Raw genomic sequence first — 25,351 nt, forward strand, 5'->3', positions numbered from 1 at the left:
AATAGTTGAGACTGCCTAAGGAAAAAAATAGAGAAAGATACAGATACCCAGAACTAAGCAAATCAACTAATTTTTAGTAAGATAGACTTATATTTTAAATGAGACTTGGCAATTTTCATACACATCAGTCTTTGGCCCGGTCTATTTAGTGTTTTTGTCAATTACTTAAATAAAGACAGGAGGCTGGCTCCTTGGATTAGTACATGGTGTTCATTCAATTATTCAAATATGTACTGATTGCCTACTGTATGGCAGGCATTAAATTAGCTACTAGAAACACAATATAAAATCCATCCCTTAAGAAGTCATGGGAAGCTAGCTGAAGGAGACTTACCAACACGGGCAAAGTAGTATGGCACTCAGAAAGAACCATGTTCAAGGTACAGAGATGCAGCTTAGTACAGTGGATAAAAGCAGGGACTCTATGACTACATTACCTGCATTCAAACTCCCAGCTCTGCCACTTATTCACTGTATAAGTTTTGACAAACTGCTTAACGTTTCTGTGTTCCTATTTTCCCATCATAAAAATTGAAATAACAAAAATACTTATCTCATACATGTAAATAAGCACACCACCCAGCAAGTGATAAGTGCTGAATGTGGGTTAGCTAGTATCATTACCCAGCAAAATGACAGCAATCCTAAGAGAAGGGAAAGAATCAGCATTTGTCAGCTTCTCAAGAGGTTATAACAATGGACCAAAACTAATAAAAATAAATACAATATTCTACATGTAAGTTTAAAATAATTTTGTTCATCAATACCAGATTGAGCAGATCTGACCTAATGGAAGTTACTGTGGGAAAAAAAAAAAAAATCCTGTAATATCTTACTTGGTTTAAAGACCTGTATGAGTCAATACATGCTTTATATTAATAGAAGCCCAGGGTCCACATTAAGACGGATAACAGGCCAGGCACGGTAGCTCATGCCTGTAATCCCAGCACTTTGGGAGGCCAAGGTGGGCAGATCATCTGAGGTCAGGAGCTCGAGACCAGCCTGGCCAACGTGGTGAAACCCCGTCTCTACTAAAAATACAAAAATTAGCTGGGCGTGGTGGTGGGCACCTGTAATCCCAGCTGCTTGGGAGGCTGAGGCAGGAGAGTCACTTGAACCCAGGAGGTGGAGGCTGTAGTGAGCCAAGATCGCGCCATTGCACTCCAGCCAGGGCTACAAGAGCGAGACTCTGTCTCAAAAAGAAAAAGAAGGATAAGAGTTCCACCACAACCAGGACCAAATCTCAAGTATTCTGTTTACTTTTTGGTATGCAATTACATGAAGCATATTGACAAATTAGGATGTTTCCAGAACAACAGGACCAAGACAATGAGAGATTTGTAAGATCCAGTTCTTCTTGTAATGTGCTCTCATAAGCACCATGTGATTTTCCTTTACTCCCTTATGTTTTGCATATAATTTGTATGTATAGGTGCATACATATATGTCTATGCAAAGAGCTATTATTTATCTCCCCTACTAAACTAAATGTGATAAGGGCAAGGACAGTGTCTATGTCCCTAGTACAGTACCTTTCACCAAGTTAGTACTCAGTAATTTTTTTCTGGATGAATGAATAAGTCAATGTGTAGAAAATGAGAAAATTTGAAGAAAAGGGATTTTTAGCCCTAGGAAGATAAAATGGTTGATTTCAAATAACAGTGATTTTCCTGTAGAGGATAAGGCAGACTAATATGGTAAAGTTCAAGATAGCAGACTGAAGACCAATGGGTAGAGGCAGAATTGAACTCTAGGTAAGGAAGAATTTTTGTTAGCTGAACCTCTACGACAATTCCAGGGGGGCGCCATTCAAAGCGGTGAGACTTCATCACTACAAAAGGAGTTTGGCTGTCCCATGTGGAGGAGCCTACACCAGATGGTTTACAACAAAAATCCCTTCAACAATATGACACCATGTTTTCTGTTACCTAAGGCTCTTACATGCCAGTCCTTTTCCCTTCATTTCTGACCACCTAGAGCCTAGAACCTGCCTAGCCCTGCAAAACAATGGTGCTTAGTGTCTCCAAAGGGCTCAAGAAAAGGGGCTGGACACACTCATCTAACCACTCTTTCTTCAGCTGCATGGGGTGCAGGGAGGAGTTACTCCTAAGGAAAGCGGAGGAAAGAGTAGGTGTAGAAGGAAAACCATTTCGATGCAGATAGTGAGCCTTTCAAGGCACAAATCTTTCTAAGAGCTTGTGAATAAAATGGATTCAGTCAGTCGACTCAACACCTATGGCAGATTTTCTTCTCTTGATCAATGGGAACTCAAAATGTGTAAATGTGACAACTAAACAGCCATGCAGAATAGAAACATTTAAAATCTCACCTTTGAATACTAAAAGAATTGACCAATTATCAGATTCTTATCTATAAAACAAAAGCATTTTACAGATGAAACCTTATGAAAATACCATCTCCCTCACCATCCTCTTCCTCCACAGACTCATCAGTTCCATCAAAAACCAAAAACCAAAAAACCCACTGACAACAGCAGCTTTAACCTTTCTTTTTTTTTTTTTTTTTTTTTTTTTTTTTTGAGACGGAGTCTCGCTCTGTCACCCAGGCTGGAGTGCGGTGGCCGGATCTCAGCTCACTGCAAGCTCCGCCTCCCGGGTTTTACGCCATTCTCCTGCCTCAGCCTCCGGAGTAGCTGGGACTACAGGTGCCCGCCACCTCGCCCGGCTAGTTTTTTGTATTTTTAGTAGAGACGGGGTTTCACCGTGTTAGCCAGGATGGTCTCGATCTCCTGACCTCGTGATCCACCCGTCTCGGCCTCCCAAAGTGCTGGGATTACAGGCTTGAGCCACCGCGCCCGGCCGCAGCTTTAACCTTTCTAAGGTTGGATTCTGAGAATGTGGCTCTTCTGAAACTTTTCCAGGTAGCTAGGCACCATCTGTAAAGTCACTTTTCTCACTTAAGACCACCAATCATATGAATTGCATTTATTAAAAGCGCAAGGGGAAAAATGCATAACCCTTCCATTTGGAGGGTTGTTTTATGCAAAGCTGGCCAGGTCTAAAAAATACATATAAAAATTTCAATTCTTCAGGCTTCAAAGGAAAACTCTTGAGTAAAATGTTAGCATTTTCCTGGTACCTTCCCTCACTTTTTAGCAAAGGTAGAGTGTGTTTGTACTCTCTTAAAACCTAAATAAATTGGCATTCTTGGGGAAGCAGTTTGAATCTGCAAGAGCACATAGGTTTAATGTCTTGGGAGAAAAGTAAAAAGGTCTTGCACCATCCAGAGACTAGGCTTAAAAGGTGTAGAATCCAGCATTAGACTTCATTTGGTTGGAATCCCCTTGGATAGGCACTCCCCACTTTCTGGGGAGTCCAGAGAACATTCTGTGATCCTAACCAGTATCCTCCTGCAAAAGTACCCTCACAGTAGCCTTGTGACAGATCTTACTAAGGAGGCCCCACTTATTCTCTTTGCTGTTGTCATTCTTTGTTTGCTGTTGTCATTCTGTCATTTACCTTCTGCAGAGTTGCTTGGTAGGAGCCTTACCTGTTTTTCCTGCTCCGCTTTCCCCAGTAATGAGAATACATTGGTCCTTATCTTGATCTCGTAGGGATCTGTATGCTTCATCCGAAAGGGCAAAGCTGCAGGGGAAAATGGGAAAAAAGTCCTTAGAATTCAGATCTCTTTTTTTTTTTTTTTGAGACGGAGTCTCGCTCTGTCGCCCAGGCTGGAATGCAGTGGCCGGATCTCAGCTCACTGCAAGCTCCGCCTCCCAGGTTCACGCCATTCTCCTGCCTCAGCCTCCCGAGTAGCTGGGACTACAGGCACCCGCCACCTCGCCCAGCTAGTTTTTTGTATTTTTTAGTAGAGACGGGGTTTCACCGTGTTAGCCCGGATGGTCTCTCGATCTCCTGACCTCGTGATCTGCCTGTCTCGGCCTCCCAAAGTGCTGGGATTACAGGCTTGAGCCACCGCGCCCGGCCTCAGATCATTATTATGTGTTTATCAGATGGAACTACAAGCTCCTTAAAGGGCTACTGTGATATGCTTACGGACAACAAGCTATCACCTTTTATTTCCCTTTAATTCTTAAAATCCATAAATAAATAAACCCATCCTTTGTGGCCCATGTTACCTTCCTCCATGTATTCTCTATTAACCAAAATAGTACTGTTTTATTGTACTCCAATGATATAATTTATTATTTATATAAATAAATACATTGTTTATTTATTTATAAACCCAGCAAGCTACATTTATGGGTTGTTAAACTAAAATCCAGGTAGCTCAGACAAACAAGGAGAAAAACATTACACCACATGTCTAAAATGGGATGATATTGGGATTTTTCAGGACAATACACTGAAGTTTCAATATAGTGGGGGAAAAAATCTTTTCAAACATTAGAAAAATACTATCAAATACCAAATAGCTGTGTTTAACTACAATAAGTTAAATACAGAACTACTGCCTTTACAAACAAATGACTGAAACTCTAAGATCCATCAGAGGCAAAATGGGGTTTGCCAGGGTTTTTGTCCGGCCCAAGCCTCCCAAACTTCTAACCCTGCCTTAGGATGACAAAAGGCCTCTATCAAGTAAGGCCAGGGCAGTGCTCCTGTTGCTCTTCCCCACTTCAAAATTTACTAAAGTAAATTTTGCCCCTTCTAGCTAATTGAAAAAATGATTCTGACAATAAGATAATTTAAAATAGGTAAAGTCCTCACTTCATTTATTAACAAGTATTTGTTGAGAGTCCACTATGTGTCAAGAACAAGCTGGGAATGTAGACAATTAATGCTTGACCCCTTCTTTCAGGAGTTCTCCATCCAAAGCAGGAAAGAAAGAGACAAAGAGAAAATGGAGCCAATACATTAAGCCCAATGATAAAGGTATGTGCAAAACATTGCAGATCAAGACAGAAACCTCAAAGGGGTGGAAATTGGACTCAGAAACTCAAGAGGTAGAAAACTCAGTCCTAAAGAATGAATGAGCAAGACAAATGCCTTTTAGGCAAAAATAAAGGCCAAAACATCAGGTGGGGTGAAGGATAATGGGCAGTTCCATGTAGCTGGAAGGCAAAGCAAAGCATAATGAAGAGAGGATAAGAGATGAGCTGGGAAGAGAGATAGGCAGGTTCCAAATGAAAAACAAAAGAGCTGATAGGAAGCTTCAGCACAGGATGATAAACAGCCAGTAGCAAAGTCACACGGTAATTAGAATTAATAATATCCACATTTACCACGTACCAGAACTGCCTCCAAGCTCTTTACATTTAGTCATTTTAAATCTCGCAATAAGACCAACACAAAGCAAAGGCATAACTTGCTGAGGTCCACTGCCAGTGTGACACAGCAGGGCCAGAGTTAATGCCTGAGACTGACCACTGGGATACAGCACCTCTGCATTTTGCACAGACCACAGGGTGATAAGGGTGCATGTGAGAGCAACCAGTCTGCAGCCAGGAGACTGGTGAAGGACTGGGATACAGGAATAGTGTGCATTTGGCTAACTAGATCACAGAGAGCTGTTCATACCAGTCAAGGACTTTGGCTTTTCTTCCAAAGGCATACGGAACCATAAATAATGACAATTTACTGAACACCTTCGATGTGCCAGGAGCCCAGTAAAGTGTCCTAGGATTCACAGTTGGACTTACTCTTCAACACAGATCTGCAAAATTAAATGCCAGCCTCTTTAAAGAAACATGGTCTTAAAGAGATGACATGAGAAGCCCGTGATCCCATTCTCAGAAGAGTCATAACTTGAACCCAGAAATACTGGGAATCACGTTCTTCCCTCTCTCATCATGTTCTCTTATAATTATTTGCCAGCCTATCTTACCTTCCAGCTGAACTACTGTGAGAATCTCAAGGATAGCCACCCCTACCTAGTCTTACTTTATAACCCTCATATCAGTGAGTCTGCTGCCTTGCATATAATAAGTACTGTATACTCTAAGTACATTTGTTGTGTGATGTATGAATAAAAAAACGACAGACAGAAAAAAAGTAATAAAAAGATCTTGACACTAGGGTCTTTTTTGAATAACAGGTTGTTCTAGCTTGTTCCTTTGAACAATGTACACTCATCTCTTTCTGTCTCTCAAAGCCCTTTCAACCATTCTCTACACAACCAAAGCCTTGCTCAAGCTCCACAGCAGCTTGCGGCCTTAACCTTCTCTCATATTCTCTGATTCCCCAGTCTGTGCACCATTGCATAATGGGGATAGTGGAAAACAATGAACACAGAGGCAGAAAACATCTCAGATGCAATTCCCTGGGTCCTACAGATGTATCTCAACACCTACTTGACTTCAAGCAAGTCATCACCATGGCTGAACTTCAGTGTCTTCATCTCCAACATGCAGAATGTAGCCATATGCTTTAGAAGATCAAATGAAAGTGCATACAAGCACTTTGAAAGTTTTAAAGCTCTGAATAAATGTCAGAAATCTTTCTGTGTTATAATTAGTTATGTACACACCTTCTTATTCCCTACCAGAATATAAACTCCTCTAGGGCAGAGCCGTTCTAATTAATCTTTATGCCATGTTTATGCCACAGAGACGTAAGAGACATAAACATGAAATGTAACCGATACCAAGTCATAAATGAAGGGATGGATGAATGAGTGGATTCTCTCGAAGCAGTGGCAAAGTCTCTACTGGAGTGAGCTCCATGAAGAAGGATAAACATTGGGAAATTCATTTCTTCTATGACCTTCATGCAGGGAAGGAAAGCATTGCTTATATTTTTTGATGAGCCTTCCTCCCCTTCTGCTCCTCCAATGTCCAGACAATATTTCAAGATGCCACTTTCATTATCATCATTGGCAAGAAACGTAGGAAAACACATTACAGCAAAAAAAAATATGTTTTCCAATATATAATACGTATTCACTGAATTCTTTATGTATTGTTGAATATAGACCTTTTTCCCATGCTCCCAGGACTACAACTTTGCATTATATTTACCACTGGTTCCAAAATAATGCAAAAGTACTTAAAAAATGAGTAACATATATGGCACATACATACACACACACACACACACACGAGGCTTTGGAAGATCACCAAATGACCCTGTAGTGAGCTCATTTTAAGTCAAAGAACCTAAGTTGAATACTTCTTTTTTTTTTTTTTTTTTTTTTTTTTTGAGACGGGAGTCTTGTTCTGTCGCCTGGGCTGGAGTGCAGTGGCCGGATCTCAGCTCACTGTAAGCTCCGCCTCCCGGGTTTACGCCATTCTCCTGCCTCAGCCTCATGAGTAGCTGGGACTACAGGTACCCGCCACCACTAGTTTTTTGTACTTTTTTAGTAGAGATGGGGTTTCACCGTGTTAGCCAGGATGGTCTCAATCTCCTGACCTCGTGATCCGCCCGTCTCGGCCTCCCAAAGTTCTGGGATTACAGGCTTGAGTCACCGCGCCCTGCCTAGAGAGTTTAATTTTAATAGAAGACAAAAGCTAAAAGGGATTTATTTTTTCAGGATTCTAGAGAGCCACTGAGTTCAAAGTGACAAGAAAATTTACCAAATAAAGTACTTAAGCACTGGAAAAACTGGCTTATAACTACTGGCATACCCATCTCAAGGACAGTATAAATGTCATCACACTTATTCTTATAAACACAGATCTTCACTTTCTTAAAAAAAAAAAAAAAAAAAAAGTAAAGGCAAAAGGGAGGCTCCCAAAGAACACGAATGCCCCTCTCAATCTTGTTCCTCTCCCTCACTGGCAATATGAGCACGTACCCATCATCAGCTCCAACATTTATAACTATAAACTGAAACCACATGCCAGTCTTCCAAGCCACTCTGTAATTAAGGAACCTAAATAAATCTTTAGAGAAGTCTTTAGTTAAAAACAGTTGTGACCCATATGCTTCATATTATTTTGTGACCGTGTCAGCATTGTTATTTACCACACAGAGAAATGAATGGTTAATTATAATATAATGACGATAGCGTAAGGGGGTAAACATGGTTTTAGTCCTACCACATTAAGGGCATGGTTTTATCCTCTTCTTCTGTCCTCTAGTTGAGCTCTAAGAATAGGGTCAGCCTGATGTTTAAAGGCCATCTCCCCTTCATTTCCAGATCAGCTACACGGCTGTTCTTTGAGAGCCAAACTTTCCCCAGCGCTAAGTATGTTTCCCAACAGCTATCACTTTTAGGTTTTAGAAGTTTCGTTTGGGGCTCATCTGCTATTTTCTGTCAGGGTGGAATGCTGGGTTGCAAGTTCTCAATTGTCTAGCTGGTATTTATCTTCCTCTCCCATCTTATTTCTGTTCAGAGTGTTCATCAGAGTGGTTCTGCTTTCATGGCCATCAGACGCAATGGCAGGGCTTCTTTTCCCAAAACTCCATGTTCTCTACCCTGCCATTTCCTTCCTAGGTTTGTTTCACCTCAAGTGCAAAGCAGAAAAGATGTCTGTGACACCCAAATAGATCCAAAGCTTATGCTCTTTCAAACACGGCCCCATGTTTCAGCCTCTCCAGCTCTTCCCTATAGAGTTGCTTGAGAAATCATTCTCCAAAGCTAATCTAACCCATTCTGAGGACCGGTAATTGCACCTCTCCATTAGCCAAAGTGTTTAACAGAACTAAATTTGTCTCAGGAAACTTACCTGAACTTAGATAACTGTTTCCACCTTCTTATTTCAAGTCATTTTCTTCAAAAGCTCTCAAAATGGTATTCCTTTTCATTAGAGTACTTTCAAATAACACCAGGAAATTCTCCTTTTGAATTCAACTCTCTCAAAAACGCTCAGTCTCAAGAATTCCCACCTACAATTGAGATATACAAGTCTCAACTATTTCTTTTCCTTTCTAGCTCTGGTTTAGTCCTAAAACTGGGTGTTTCTAAACTAACCCCCGAAAAGTTTTTTAAAAATGCTCAACCTCCATGTGCTTCCCCAATTCTAACTTCACGTTAAGCCCAATCAGGATTGAGGTGATCCACAAGGACATGGAAGAGAAGGAAAAGGAGAAAGGGAATTATGTGTGGTGTGTTTTGCATGGAAACCTTGAGTTTTCTTAAGGAGAAGTATTACATTGGCCCTCCTTATATCTTTACATCTGTAATTGTCTCATATTCTTAATTCAGAAACATTTGCCCGCTTGGAAAATACCCCCAAGTTGATATTTTGATGTCTTTGTCAAGTTAGTGTTATGCCCTTCCTCCAGACATTCACCTTATCACATCTTAAGGTCAAACTTTAGGGAAAATAAGTCTTTATAGTTATTTGTACCTTTATCCTGGAAAGCTTCGCTGCAGTCTTGTCCTATGCCAGTATAAGTATGGTAAATTAATTTATGTACACATTACAGTTACCCCTGCTAGCCACAACACTGGTAAACATTCCTAAAGAGTCCAAGCTTCAGGGCAAGAAAAGGTAGAGAAGCCTTTCTTCATAATAAATGACAATGGGCAAAGTGTGCACTATGCAGTAAAAAGAAAACAATGCGAAAACAAACATAACAGATGGGACTTGGGGGAGATGGATGGTAAATACACCTAAATGGTTGGAAGGTTTCTACATTTCACATAAAGCAGGACAATGTTAACTCTATATAGATTCTAAAAAGTTAAGGTATATTATAATCCCTAGAACAACCCATGAAGAACTATAGCCAAAATAACTAAAAAGTAAATGGAATTATAAGAATAAAAAATTCAAATAATCCAAAAGAAGCCAAGAATAGGGGAACAAAAAACAAACAAGCAAAAAAAAAAAAAAAAAAAAGAGGGAAGAAACAGAAATAAATAATTGAATGACAAATTAAATCCAACCATGCCAATAATTACATTAAATGTCAGTGGACAAAATACTCCAGTTAAAAGGCAGAGAATGTAAGAATGAATATAAAAACAAGACTCAACTATATGTGCCTACAGGAACGACATTTAAAATATAAAATCACAGATAGGTTGAAAGGAAATAAAACAGAAAAAGACATACCATGCAACAACAACTTATTTTTTTTTAAAGGCACTGCACTTTCATTTTTATACATCTAATCTCAAAGAAGTCCCTAGTTGCCATTCCAATATAACAAAGATGTATGCCATAGCATGACAGATGGCAGAATGCAGGTGAAAATTATCTTAGAAAATGAACTACAGTCATTTTTTCTAAGAATGTTTAATCAACATGTAATTTTCTAATTTCACTTACATTCTTATATCCTAAACATAGGTGGCCATGTTGCTTTCCTTTGGCTACATAACTGGAAAAGGATTGTTTTTACTGGCTACAAAACTAAAATAATATCATCAAGATAAATCAGTTTAAGATGACATTTGTTTTAGAATGACAACATTAAAGCATCGAATAAAGCTCGAAAGTAAGGCTTTAAAATAGGATATGATGAATATGCATTTTAGTTTCTTCTTCCTTTAGAATCACACTTGTTTTCAAAACACAGCTCTCACAATATTTTTGTGAAATTTCATAGATTACCTAGGTCAGCCTCAACATATAACATATTTCACATTTTTTTAATGGGTCACTCAAAAATATACTTTAATCTTGGCAGTCAAATGTAACCACTAAGAAAGAAAATCATAGTATCTTAATGTTACGTGTCTATAAAATGGTTCACGTGTTACGATGTTTTAAAAACTAGAAATCCCTGTGTAAGACACCTTCAAAACAGAGCAATTCCATCTTGAATAGGGACTGGGTAAAATAAAGCTGAGATCTACTGGGCTGCATTCCCAAGAGTTTAGGCATTCTTAGTCATAGGATGAGATAAGAGGTTAGCACAAGATACAAGTCATAAAGAACCTGTTGATAAAATAGTATGTGGCAAAAAAAAAAAAAAAGGGCCGGCCAAAACTCACCAAAACCAAGATGGCAACAAAAGAGACCTCTGGTCCTCCTCACTGCTCATTACACACTCATTATAATACATTAGTATGCTAAAAGATACTCCCACCAGCACCATGACAATCTACAAATGCTATGGCAACATCTGGAATTTACCCAACATGGTCTAAAATGGGGAGGAACTCTCAATTCCAGGACTTGCCCACCCCTTTCCCAGAAAACTCATTAATAATCCACCCCTTGTTTAGCATATGATCAGGAAATAACCACAAAAGAAAAAAAAGCCAACCAACAGCCCTTGGGGCTTCTCTGTCTATAGAGTAGCCATTCTTTTGTTTCTCTGATTCTCTAATAAACTTGTTTGTCACTTTACTCTGTGGTCTTACCCCAAATTCTTTCTTGCACAAGATCCAAGAACCCTCTTCTCGGGGTCTGGATTGGGACCCCTTTCCCATAACACCTGCATAATTAGACAAGAAACTCATCTACTTCAGCATTAGAACTAATAAGCAAAGTTCATTATTTCAGGAGTTCACATCCTAGTTACAAAAATTAATCTAAAACACAAGGGGTCGATTTTAGAACTTGTATTTGTAATCCTCGCAAGAAAGAAGCTTAGGGACACCCCAAAATTTTTTCTAGCCTGGAGGCCTGACCATTATCAAATCATAATGGAGACCCTCAAGTCTGCCCCAGTCAGCTTGCTAAGAGTTACTCAACAAAATAAGCATCTTTCCTTCTACTGGACTTGTAAGAATGTGAACTGGGCCAAAGAGTGACTCTTTTGCAAAGGTGGATTGCAAAAGCCAGGTATTGGAGACACACATTAGAAAGTAGATAAGGGATTTAGAGAGACTAAATTATCCCAGGAAGGAAAAGGACTGAACTTAAGATATAAAAGCAGAGAGAAGGAAACATCTGTCTTGAGGGCCTGGAAGCCACTCTTTGGAATTTAGTAGCAATCCCCTGTGCTGCTGAGGACTTCCTTCTGAAACTTGCTTCAAAGAAAACAGTACCTAGAAATGCCTGCCCTAGGCACAAAACCACCACAGCGGGGGGAAAGTTCCCCACAGGAGCATCCTGTTGGGGTTTGGCAAGAGGTCAAAAGCAAAAAGGCTATTTCCACTTCTTTATCTGCCCTTGCTACTGCAGGCTGTTATCTCACAAATTAATGAAGCATGAATGGCTTCCACTGCCTTGATTTAATCCCTTAATAACTAAAATGGAAGAGTGTGTGGAAGCAGGGGTGAGGTCATCCAGAAGAGCAGGGCTCCCAAAGGAGTTCATGGATACTCATGAGGTTTAAGAGGCACTGTACTCACTGTGAGGGCTCTAAGGATGATGATGAAGAGAATCTGTCGTCTAGAAGCTTAAAATCCAACAAGAAAGATATTTAGGTTGCCCCACAAAAAGGGGGTAGAAGGTAATAAACATATCTGCAAACTCCTAAAGATATTCAGAAAAGGAAAAGATGACTTTTACTGAAAGAAGCATGTCATGGAAAGCTGCAAAATCTGAACTCCAATGCATATGCAAGGAAAGAGGCTGGGAGGAAGCAGACAGCCAGGAGGAAATTATGCTATATCCCCAATCCAGAAATTAACAAAACACATCAATTTGCGGAAAAGAACAAATATGCAATTGGGGCTCTTAATTCAAATTCAGTAAGCTCTTAAAGCATTTTTACTATCTCTTTTAACAAAAGAATTCTAACAATCACCTTTTAATACCCAACTCTTTTTAAAAGAATTGCACACTTACGGTCTACAAGAATAGCCTTTCTGGTTCAAGGTAAGTACACTTTAAACAAATTCCCAACACAAATGTTTCCAAACTTTTTGGCAAAAATGGCTTATTTCAATTAATTTCATGATCAATTTTTATGACTGTTACAGGCAACTAAATCATGGAAACACTTATCCCAAGAGAAGTTACTCTATAGACCTTGCTAATCACCTTTAGAACTTAATGCTAAATTTAATGTTGCACTCATTAAAAAGAATGGTTTCTGCTGATTTTTTACAGACAGATGTTCCCTACTGATTTAAAAGCCTTAAAAAGCACCACCTCATATGCCACTTTTTCTTTGTCTAACTTAGAAACACATTCTGATCTAAAGTACGTCATATCCACATCCCAAAGAGTTAAGACTGCTTGGCTCAGTGAAGTTTTCATGTTTACAAGAGTCAAATGTAAAACACTCTCCTCTAACTTTGACAGCCCCCAGTGCCTCATCTGCCCTAGAAAGCACTATGCTGGGGACGTGAACAGCACCATATACTGTGGAAGTGCAGAGAGATCTGGCTCAGGTTATCACAGAAGGCAATGGGTAGAGACGCCATTTGAACTGGAACCCCAAGTACGTACTATCCAATTTTTTTTTAATGCATAAAGGAGAGAAAATGGGCAGTAGTAAAAGGTTAACAACTTCTTCAAGTTTTGGTTTGTGCTTGAAGCCGCACAGGGCTGTGCAGTGGATGTCTGTAAAGTGCCCTGGGTCTGAAATGCAGCAGGTACTCAACAAAAGACTAAAAGGTATGCAGGGGCTGAATCTGTGGGTGTGCCTTACAGAATCAAGGTCACCAATCCATTCATGTTTAGGAAAATCAAATCTGTAGCCATTTCATGGACTGGCTGCAAAATTCAATTAAATCTACCAATATTAATGAGACGCCTGAATATAGATAGATACTTGCACATACATACACACAGACCACTGTGTATGTACCATGAAATGTCTGAGCTTGCATATACTATTGTACAGAAAGAAAAGTGAATTGGCAAAATAATAAAAACAATAATAATAAGAGTCTTCCTTGTTAATAGCTAAATTCGTATCATGATACTGTAAAGAAGGAAGCATTCTGGGAATAATTTTAAGATAATTCAGTACTCATTAATTCAATGAACATTTTATGTGTCAGGAGAGTGTCAGGCAGAGGCATACAAAGGATACTGTCCCTACCCTCAGGAGCTCAGTTTAGAGAAATCATGTACTATCTAACTAGAAAATAATTTAGTTATGTGAGGGCAAGTAATTTGCTCCATGTTGCCTGTTGAAAACAACAACAAAACCTTTCCCAGGAGAGGAATACTAGAGAGGAATACTAGAACCAGAAAAAAGTTTTTTGAATTAAAATTTTGCTTTTCTTCTTTCATCCAGCCACCCAATACCTTCCAAAGCCACCCTTTCTTTACCATCACCAGCTTGCCACTCTTAGAGGAGTTTCTCATTTTTGGCCTTCAGGAACCTCTTAATGGGGATTTCTATATCGAAGCAAGACATTTTCACAAGCCATCTTGATACAATGCTGTCAAAATACGTTGCTTTTTTCATTACCATGACTCCTTCTCCATTCCTAATCTTGTCCCCCTTGTAGCCAGATTTAACTTCATACTTTTAAACATTTCTGTAAGAAATTTGTTAGAACTCAAAGCAAAATTGTATCAGTTCTGTCCCCCAAAACGATAGTTCAAAGGTGTACTCTGATTATAAGCATAATGCATTTATTTTGCTTAGGCACCAGAGAGATGTCTTAGCAGCAGGTCCAAGGATTTTGGGGGCAGTCTTGACTGAGATGATCCTAATGTGGTCCGGAGGCTCAACATCCCGTCATATCCAGGGTTTATGATGTATCTGTTCAAACAAGGTTTGCAAATCTGGAACAGAGACAAAATGTAGAAACCCTTCCTCTAGACTTTCAAATAGAAAACAAGTAAGTTCCATCAAGACTTAACCAAATCCATGTCTTAATTTTAAAAAGAAAATCAGTGACTCAAAGGACATCAGAGGATGATGATTCAGATCATGGAGAGAGAAGCCTCCTCAGAGACTGAGCAGGCTCCAGGCCTAGAGTGACTGACAGCTTTCTCTGAGAGGATTGTGTATGGCCAACATAGTTGGGCTTATATGAGAGTATCTTCCAGAGGGTTTCCACTTCCATTCCCTCCCTTACCCTAGTCCTGGTTGCCATTCTAAAGAAAGGGTTTCAACAATAAGGAAGCTCAAGATGCCAAGTCTGTTCTACATATTATTTGCGATTGCTTATGTTTATGGTATTTTCAACGTTAAAATGTCTGCATAACAAAATGACTCCAAAGTGGTCACATAAGAATGGGTAAAGCAAAAATAACATATACCACTCTGCCTGCAGGCTCTCTTCCCTGCAGCCCCCCTCCCTCCTCCCTACTGGAGTTAGCCTAAAATGCAAAGAGGCCACTCCCTCCCTCATCGGTTTACAAGCTTCCTATGCTCTCCACCAATCTAGGCAGAGCCTGGCCCTGGACTTTAGGCAGGGAGTGACTAAACAGCCATGCTTAAACTATGTGACTGCTGGAGGAAGATTTAACATCGGTACACGGAAAGTGCCCTGATACAAAGGGCTTCAAACAACTCTTAAATGCTTCCATCACAGAGACAGCGCTGCTTCAGAACACATCCAAATGCACAGCACTCAAATATCTGCTTGAAAGTGTTTTAGGTCATGTCAATACGTCTCAAAAGTGGCTACAAGAAAATGACTGTTGAAATATCACACACAGATTACATACATATTTTTTGAGAGAAGCACACACTGGGATCTGCAAGCAGAAGTTGGTATTTATTACTACATATCTGCAGGGGCTTAAAGTTATGGATAAAAGACTAGAGACAATCCTCCCAAAACAGCTGGGGAGAAGTGAGAGACCTTGGATCAGAACAGAGACTGCTTCAGGGTAATCTGGAGACAGGCATCAGGTCCTTGGGAGCTCTACATAGTACATATATTTTTATTACAAAATATAAGCTTGATCTTGTATCTTCAATATGAAAGCTTGATCTTATATCTTCAATATGAAAGCTCCATTTCTACATACCCAGACTGATTTCTGGTTACCCAGAAAGGTCAAAACCAGGCAAGATACACTCATACAGAACCAAATCCTAAAAGCTTGATTTCTCACTGATGTGCTACATATTACAAAGCAAGCAAGGCCCTTCTCTAGAGCTGGCCCTGCTACTTTTCCTGGCTCATTTCCTTGGAACTCCCTGCCTCTCAGTTCGCTCTAGGAGTCCCTTACCTGTACACCTATAAAATCCTATTTCTACATCTATTACAGCCTTGTAATATGGTGTGTAATATGTTGTGTTTTAAGTTTGGGAGACCTTTTTGTTTACAGTTTCTCTCTCTTGAGTGTGGGAATAAAGACTCACCATCTTAATTCCCTAGCGCAGTGCAACACATGGTATATGCTCAGAAAAAAACTGGTGTAATTAATCCTAACATCACTTTTCTCCTATTCATGCAAAAAAGGAGATAAAATTAATGTATGACATTTTCAAAGTCTATGTTTGCTTGCCAACTATTTACAAATAACAAAGAGGAAATGAAATAAAGTGTTGTTTCAGTAGGCATATATAAGTGCACATTCATATGCTTACAAAGAAAGAGCTCTGTGGATTTAAAATACTCAAAGAATTAAGTTAAAGAGGAGTGAGGCTCTATTTTACACTCTAGTTAAAATTCCTCATTTGGGTTATTTGGATTCAGCAATCCTCTCTAATGCTAGTCTGTATAAATTCAATGCGAAAACATAGGCACCTAACTCTCCTTTTAAAAGTCAAAGTGTGATTACATTTGCACTAGTAACATTGCAGGTCCTTGCTAGTTCTCCAACTAACGAGCAAAGGCAATTAGAGTCATCTTCAGAGCTGGCTAATGAGAATATGCTGTTCCTCTCCTTCCTACCTTGCTTCCAGTTCCCAGCTGATATGCCCACTCATCTCCAAAAACTGTATGGTCAGTTCTCTAGGTCCCCCTTGAACAAGTATCACATTTATCCTCATTTCCTTTTTGAGTTCTATAGCCGATGTATCCAGCACCTACAATCTGCCAACAACTGTGCCCAGCATCGGACGGGATGCAAAAATAAAAATGAGGCTGCCCCTGCTCTCCAGATCCTCAAGTCCAAGGCTCTCCCTCCATCATGGCTGGCTAAAGCTACCAAGAGCTACCTATCACAGTTCCCTTCTGCCTCCGCACATCAAAATATGTCCTCCAAAGAAGGATTACTTTCGGTGTTCCAAATTTATGTTGAGAACAGGTTTTCTGCACCAATAAAATCACCGAACCTTGCAGAGGTGCGATGTTCAAAATTTTCTTGGATGAATGAACCAATACATCTTCAAAGACTCCACACGTTAAATCTTTCTAACTTAAATTGCTAGGAGACTGCCTAGAAAAGCTACAGTGACAACCCTCTGGTCCTCATCTGCATGCCATTCTTCCCCCTGAGATCTGACATGCTGTTACATCCAATCAACTCAATGACAAGTCCTAGGATGATGCCAGAGGACCCTCACTGGAGCTTTCTATATGCCAGTGGCAGGCTTGCTGACAGAGAAGAAAATCTACAGAGATTTGGAATGAAGCCATATGTCTCCAGAGATTTTAGAACTGAACACCTGCTAAAGGGAAGACATCCCTGAAATTTTTATAAACTGTCAAATAGGAAATGCCAATTTCTAAAACTATTCTAGACTAGTAGTTCTAGCCTTATTGCTTAAAGGTTAAAACACACACACACACGCTCACACTCACACTCACATATGACGGTTCTCTTCAAATATGTGTACTTCAAATACCTACTGATTGAGAAAACAGCAATCTCTACAATAACTCCGGGGGCCCAAAGACTGGGAATCATTATCGTAAATCAGTTCCAGTCTGGAGAGCTTTCTATTTGTCATATGACTTATGGTCCCTAATCTCTGTAGAAATCTCTGTAGAGATGAGGGGCCATCTATTCAAACGACTCTAGGTTTGCTTCCTAAATTTTCGTAAAATGAAGGCAAACCAATCTATTAATGAATTTTAAAATTAAGGATCTTTTATTGGCAGTGGAAATTGTGTACTCTAGGCCCTTACCAGAGAATAAAACCTCCAATTATCTGAAGACCATCTTTAATTCAAAGCCCATTTACGAGAAAACAGAAAAGAAATAAATAACACAAAAAACTGTCACAGAACTACGAGGCCCCTGAAGGAAACACTGCAATCTATCTGTTCCTTGTACTCTTTAATTGAATCAAACTATCAATAAGCTCAGCACTTGTACCCATGATTCCCATCCCTGGATGTATAGTATGCACCTAGGGAGCCGAAACCTTGTTCCCCCTCCACAACCCTATACATTCTAAGGGAATTCTGCACTGGTTCTAACAAACAGCCAAGGATGACGGCCACTTACTTAAACCTCTTATAGATTTGCTTCTCCTAAACTGTGCTTTGGTGTCATGTCCGCTGCTTCCACTTAGTGACACGAGAAGCAGCTATCTAAAATGCATTACTAATGATGACACCCTTCACATAGTCTCATAGGAGACATCTCTTTGATGTCTCCTACGGCAAGGAAAACTTTGCTTCTTTTGAGCAAATGCGCTTTGATCTTATATGCAAAAATAATGTGACTGATCACATGTCCCTTTTTTGCTTTGACTACCAGGAAATGAAAAGTTCAAGTTCAGTAAGCTTCGAAGATGCCATAGTATTAACTTTCACTGGGGTCTCACTTATTGTCTATGCTTCCTTTGCTCTGAGTTTTAGAAAGTTATTCATTTTATTACATTGACTATAAAATACTAAACTGCCTTTGGTCAGTTTACTATGCAGCCTACTATTTTGAATAGTAGGGAAGATAATTTTGAAAGTGAGGAATATAATAATTAGTTCACACTGATCTTCTTCATATGTATCTAAACTATAAAATCTAGAAAAGGCAATTGGTATGACTAAAATATATGCATACAAGAAGAGTTTTGCTTTGAGGGAGCAGGGGAAGATGAATGGATGGATGGATGGATGGATGGATGGATGGATGGACAGATGGACAGTGGGAGGATAAGGGGTGGGGGCATGGATGAATCTGCCTCACAATATATAAACCCCCCCTTATAAGAAGAGCTATACATTTTCCCAGATAATTTCTGTTTATTCACTTACACCTGTAACATTTGCAACTCTTACCAAATCTAGAAAAATCTTCAGTATGCAAACAGACACACACAGGTTTAGCAGAATAAAACATCTACAATTTAAAAATATAGCACCACTGAGACAAGAGAAATTTTGAAAGCCTATTGCCCTGACTCATATTATGGAAATAGAACTCTTAATGCATTATCCAATAACCTGAAACTTCCCCATCTCACCTGCGAAAACCCATTATTCTCCTTTCTTAACAAAAATATTCTTCTGTAATCTTTTCTAAAATTTTCATATTTCTTCACCTTCTTTGACTATAGTCATATGTGGAAAAAGAACTTAATTAAAGTTGTCCTTAAACACAACTTTAAGTTCTTTAATATAAAGGAAACTGACTTTTATTTATTCATCACCCATCTGGGAAGAGTTGAATCCAAAAACATTAACATTGTATTGGCTTAAGTTTCAAAGCTGGTTAGAACCATTTTACCAAAATTCCCAATGGATGAATATGTGAATGAATATAGAAGAGACCAACATCTAATTTTCTAATAATTCCAATAGACATATTGGTTCCAAGAAAATCAGTAATATGAGAATTGGAACAAAGATGGATCTACTCCAATAAATTACCACAGCACTAAAACATCTTCAAATAATCACCAATAATCACATAGTATCAACTATTTCTGTAAGCAATAGCAACCAAATGTAACACTACTAACAAAGTCTTTGTTCATAATAAACCAAAAAGCTACTAAAGTCTGCTAAACAATAGTGTGAAAGAAAAAAAGTAACAACAGAAACATGAAAAATGGATGAACAGTTTTACTTCTGTAGAAATGCATTCAAATAAAATTAAACTGGAAATGTGGAAATTCACCATGATTACAATTATTATTTTTTAAAAAACTGAAAATATTTTAAGAGGGCTTTCATTCTAAATGATACTACTGAACTCAAGTTTAAATTCACATAGAAGCTTGCTTTACATGATATCCACAAGTTAAATTATCAAACAGCAACAACCTTACCGAAATAATCCTAGCAGACAGGAGACCATGTGATATATTAACTAAATCCCATTACATTTTCCCTTCCTGGGCACAAGGGCAGAATGTATCTCCCAGTTTCCTTTGCAGTTAGGCTGGGCCCATGTGACTACGCACTGGTCACTGAAGAAGACCTTATCATGCTCTCTCTTCACCTTCCACAGCAATCTTAAAAGCCGTGTGGGCCGGGCACAGTGGATCACACCTGTAATCTCAGCACTTTGGGAGGCTGAGGTGGGTGGATCACCTGAGGTCAGGAGTTCAAGACCAGCACGACCAAAATGGTGAAACCCCGTCTCTACTAAAAATACAAAACATTGCCAGGCGCAGTGGCTCACGCCTGTAATCCCAGCACTTTGGAGGCCGAGGCGGGTGGATCACAAGGTCAGGAGATCAAGACCATCCTGACTATCATGGTAAAACCCCATCTCTACTAAAAATACAAAAAATTAGCTGGGCGTGGTGGCAGGTACCTGTAGTCCCACCTACTCGGGAGGCTGAGGCAGGAGAATGGTATGAACCCAGGAGGTGGGGCTTGCAGTGAGCAGAGATCACACCACTGCACTCCAGCCTGGGCAACAGTGCGAGACTCCATCTCAAAAACAAACAAACAAAAAAATACAAAAAATTAGCCAGGCATGGTGGCAGGCACCTGTAATCCCAGCTACTTGGGAGGCTGAGGCAGAATTCCTGGAACCTGGGAGGCAGACGTTGCAGTGAGCCGAGGTCGTGCCACTCGTGCCACTGCGCTCCAGCCTGGGCAACAAGAGTGAAACTCTGTCTCAAAAAAAGAAAAAAAAAAAAAGCCATGTGTTCCAGATATTGTAATTACAATATAGAAGCAGCTTGGATAGCTGAACAACCATTTTTAGTAGAGCCTCTGAGAAAACCCAACTGAGCTCCATCAAACTGTGTTTCATGAGAAACAAACCTTTGTTGTGTTACGCCTTGAGCTAGGAAGGCCTGCCTAAAATATTTTAGGCCGCCCTAAAATAACCTACCTTATTCTGACTAATCATTCCTTATACCCCCTTACAAGGTCTCAAACATGCTTAGACTATAAACTCAAGTTTCATTTCCAACAGGTGGGAATTTTGTTAGTAAGCAGTACAGAATACCTGAAGGCTAAAAATAACTATTTGTTGAATACCTACTATGTACCTAATGCCAGGCCTCTGAAGTGAGGTGTGGGCATCCCAGAGCATGCCCAAGATGAGCCACTGGAGTACAAATATAAACATCAGAACTTCTATTTATACTTCAGTATTGATCACTTTTTAAAAATTCCCAGTCTTGTGTATGTTTTATAATACACACAATACATTAAGATGGTGCTGCCTGACAAGTTAACTGTAGATAACCAAACACAGGCAGATTTTAAGGCCAACGATCTTGAAGCAACAAAGTATAATGTGTAGTCCCTCTTCCAAAAATGCCCACTACTGTAGAAGTCCAATACTCATTCAAATAGGAGACAATCAATGAGATATATAAGATAAATAAAAGTCATATGATTAATAAAAATCATATATAAAAGGTCATGGTTGTGACAGAATGCATAATATGGACTACATGTTTGAGGACCACCGAGTGGCCTTTAGAAAAGAGGCTTCAAAAAAGAGGTGGTTTCCCATATACCGCAAAAGATGAGTAGGATTTCAATATGTGGAGTGAGTAAAACAGAATATAGACCAGAGTGCCTGTGAAAGAGGAGAAATGAAGCAAACAGTGGGATTTCACAAACGGCAGGCCACCAGAGGCCAAGTGAAAAAAAAATTTACAACTGATCACTAGCTACAAATCTATCAAACTCAATGTCTCTCTTCTCACAGCCAGAATTTTTAATTAGCGCTGGTTTTAAGAGTCCTATTCAAGATCAATGCAATATATAGGTAAACATCAAAGAAAGTTAAAGTCTCTAACTATAGAAAATGACAAAGATTTTCAAAATTTAAAATGTGTCTATGCTACCTAAACTATGCCTGTAAGACAAAGTATGACATTAAAAATCATAGATATAATATTCTTATAATAAAAGTTATGCTAAGTTATAGAAAGGACGCAAATGTTCAAAGTGTTATATATCGTTTTCTATTTGTTTTAGGAACAATGCCCAACACCCATGCACACGTTTCCACACTTCCTCCTTCCCTATACCCACATTCCAGGTAATGAGTAACCAGATAGCCATGACTCACTCTATCATGTAATCTTAAATAGCTACATGTGTTCATTTTATAATTTATGCCTTTAACACCTTTATACTTCAGTAACACTTTTCTTTAATACATTTCCCTGACCTTAGATGAGATTCTGCCATTTTGAATGTCTCTTTAATCCATAATGCTATTCACTTGATAAAAATATGCATAAGCCTCTGCTATTAATAACGGCCAAACCAATTATAAATATAGATAGAATCAGGAGCAACACTCCATGACCAAATGTGAGGTAGGGTGTATGAGTGTGAAAATATGCCTTTTGAAAGCAAAGCAACGGCTTAAAAACCAGCAATTTCTAAAAAAACATCCAAGGGCCCTTAGCGACCCTTCATAAAAATATAGAGGATAAAAGTAGAAATGAAACCCTCCGGTCTTAAGCCGGTAACCTAAGATCTTCCGCAGGTAACCTATGATTATGCCTGCATGTGTTTTCCCAAGGTAGAGGTCTGTGGTGCAAACCACCCAAATCATCTCTCCCTCCAGGTGCTAAAACAGCCTAAGTTTTGGCTGTTGATGTGGACTGATGGAAAAAGATTAGCAGAAAATGTATATACTCTAACTTATTCCTCTGTTGTTAAATTTATGTGAAAGTAGGCTAAGTCATCTATAAGGCTTAGGAAGTTCCTACGGTAACTGAGGATACAAGGAAGGATATTCTTTTTGGATCTCAAGCTGACCACCTATGCATCCAATGAACACTAATATCCTAAGGGGATGGCTTCAAAGGGCTTTGTAAGAGTTAATTAAGGTTAAACTCAGTGTTCTTCATATCAAACGCTGCCCCTTCCTAAATAACATTATGACTCAACACCAATAGCAACTAGAAATTCTGTTGCAAAACAAATGAATTAACATCTGTTTACACTTATATCATTTCAACATTAAATCATTCACCACTCATTCATTAAAACATCGCATTTACACACGTATACATTTAGGCATATTTAACAAGTCTGAAAATTTTTTCCAGTTGATGACTGAAATGTAACATGACAATTTTTCCAGACACATAGCTTGTAATTTTAGGTAATTTCCTTATCCCAAACTCTCCTCCTATTACTTTGGAATAACCTTCATAATCCTTCAAACTTCCCAATGATTCAAGCAGATTGGTATTTGAATGTTGTATTAAAATTAAAAAATAGCTCTACATTCTCAACTCTAATACCATTTCCCTTTCCTAACATCCAGGGTCATTATGCCATAGCCAAAACTGTTTTTTGCCTTATCTTCTATAAACTACAAAAGTCACCTACTTCAAGAATTCCTTCTTCAGGATGGGCACAGTGGCTCATGCCTGTAATCCCAGCTCTTTGGGAGGCTGAGGCAGGCAGATCACTTGATGTCAAGAGTTCGAGACCAGCCTGGTCAACATAGTGAAACCTCACCTCTACTAAAAATACAAACATTAGCCAGACATGGTGGCACACGCCTGTAATCCCAGCTACTCAGGTGGCTGAGGCACGAGAATCACTTGAACCCAGGAGGTGGAGGCTACAGCAAGCCAAGATTGCGCCACTGCACTCCAGCCTTGGTGAGAGAGTAAGATTCTGTCTTAAAAAAAAAAAAAAAATTTCTCCTTCAAGACTCAACACAAGTGGCACCTTCACAATTTCTGAACCCACCAATTTTTCTGCACTTCTAACTTGTTCCTTGTAAGTATACTGTTACATTAAAATGTGGCTTATGTAGCTACCCCCAACCCACAACTAGAAGACAAAACCACATCTTCTACAGTTTCTAACAAACAGCAGCCCTCCCACCCCCCGCCAATCTATTCATTCATTCACTCACTCCACCAACATTTATGGAGTGGCTGCTCTGCACCAGGTATTGTTCTAATTACTATGGATACAGGGATGGTAAAATAAACAGCACAAGTGCTCATGGAGATGACATTCTAATGCAGAAGACAATAAATAACAACAAATGAGTCTATGGTGAGATGTCAAGTAAGTACAAATGCTCTGAAGAAAAATAAAGTAGTCTAAGAGAATAATAGGTGATTGGGGAAGGAACTGCTATTTCAGGGATTGCTATTCCTGATTGCAGTAAGAGAATAAGTCAGCCCCTCTATGGTACAAGAATGATGCTGAGAGTGGCATGTTCAAGAAGCAGCAAGGAGGACAGTGTGGCTGGGGAGAGAGGGTGAGAAGTAACAAATGCAGTCAGGGAGGTGGCCACAGCCCAGATCAAGTGGAGCCATGCAGGCCATGAGGGAGTCGCTGCAGGTTTTTTGAGCAGTAAAGAAAAACAATCTGATGGAGATCTTTAAAAAAGATCACTCTAGGAAGTGGCCATAACATTCATAGAGATAAGACAGTTGGCGGTTGAGGGGATGGAGGCAGAGGCAACAGGAAAATTAAAGCAGGGATGCATGGAGGAGGTCACCACCATAATCCAAGCAAAGGAGGGTGGTGGCCTGGGGCGTGCACGAGTGGTCGTGGAGGTGGTTAGGATGATCAGGCTGGGATGCATAAGACCTGATGATGGACTGAGTGTGCAGTAGGAGAAAAGGAAAAAAACAGTTTTGCATCAAGTAACCAAAGGATGATGCTGCCACTGACCAAGGTGAGAAAGAGAAGAGGGAGTGGGGCAATCCTAAGTCTGGTTTGAAGCATGCTAAGGTTTGAGATGCCCCTTATCCAAAGAGATGTTGCAGAGCTGAACATAGCTGGATTGCCTGCAGGTCAGGCAAGAAATCCAGCTGGAGATCTAAATCCAGGAGGCATTGTCAGCACATAGAGGGTATTTGAAGCCCACGTGGGCTCATCTAAATAATGACTACAGGGGAGAAAAGCAAAAATCCCAGAGTGGAGCCCCTGGACTTGCCACAGGAATGCGGAGCCTGGATATGGAGCAGCGCAAGGCAGGGGGAAAGACAGGAAAGTGTGGAGGCCAGTAAGCCACATTTTAAAAAGGTTCCAGGAAGGAGTTAGTCATGTTGTCAAATGCTGCTGATGTAGGAAGAGGAAGATTCAAAATTGACCACTGGATTTGATAACATGGAGGTCAAAAATGATGTTGAAAAGAAGTTTTAGTGGAGTGGGAGATGGAAGCCCAATTAGAATGATTTACAAAAGAAAAAGAGATGAACTAGAGACAATAAGCATACCCAACTTTTCAAACAGTTTGGTAATAAAGGAAACAAATGGTATGATAGCTAGGAGATGTGGAATCAAGAGAAATTCTGCAGCATGTTATGTTGGTGGGAATGGAAGAAGAAAGAAAAAAGATAAGGCAGTAGAAGAGGGGAAATGACTTGGAGGGGTCGGATGCGATCCTGGGCACACAACACTCAAATGTTTATTGAGTTGA

The 25,351-nt window shown here is 39.6% G+C and overlaps 1 protein-coding gene across 6 annotated transcripts in view; it reads right to left on the reverse strand.

Moving 5' to 3' along the window:
- Window positions 1-25,351, reverse strand: part of MYO1B (myosin IB) — a 183,437-nt gene that overhangs the window by 92,313 nt on the left and 65,773 nt on the right. For 5 of the 6 annotated variants that reach the window (XM_033230805.1, XM_033230810.1, XM_033230808.1 and 2 more), the window contains exon 4: window positions 3,511-3,605. In XM_033230805.1, the coding sequence (XP_033086696.1) occupies window positions 3,511-3,605 (95 nt within the window). Of the gene's footprint in view, window positions 1-3,510; window positions 3,606-12,117; window positions 12,124-25,351 lie in introns of those variants that run through there. The other variant, XM_033230811.1, reaches the window with a different exon arrangement.

This window comes from Trachypithecus francoisi, unplaced genomic scaffold, assembly GCF_009764315.1.
Source record: "Trachypithecus francoisi isolate TF-2019V2 unplaced genomic scaffold, Tfra_2.0 Lachesis_group13, whole genome shotgun sequence".
Classification (NCBI taxonomy): Eukaryota; Metazoa; Chordata; class Mammalia; order Primates; family Cercopithecidae; genus Trachypithecus; species Trachypithecus francoisi.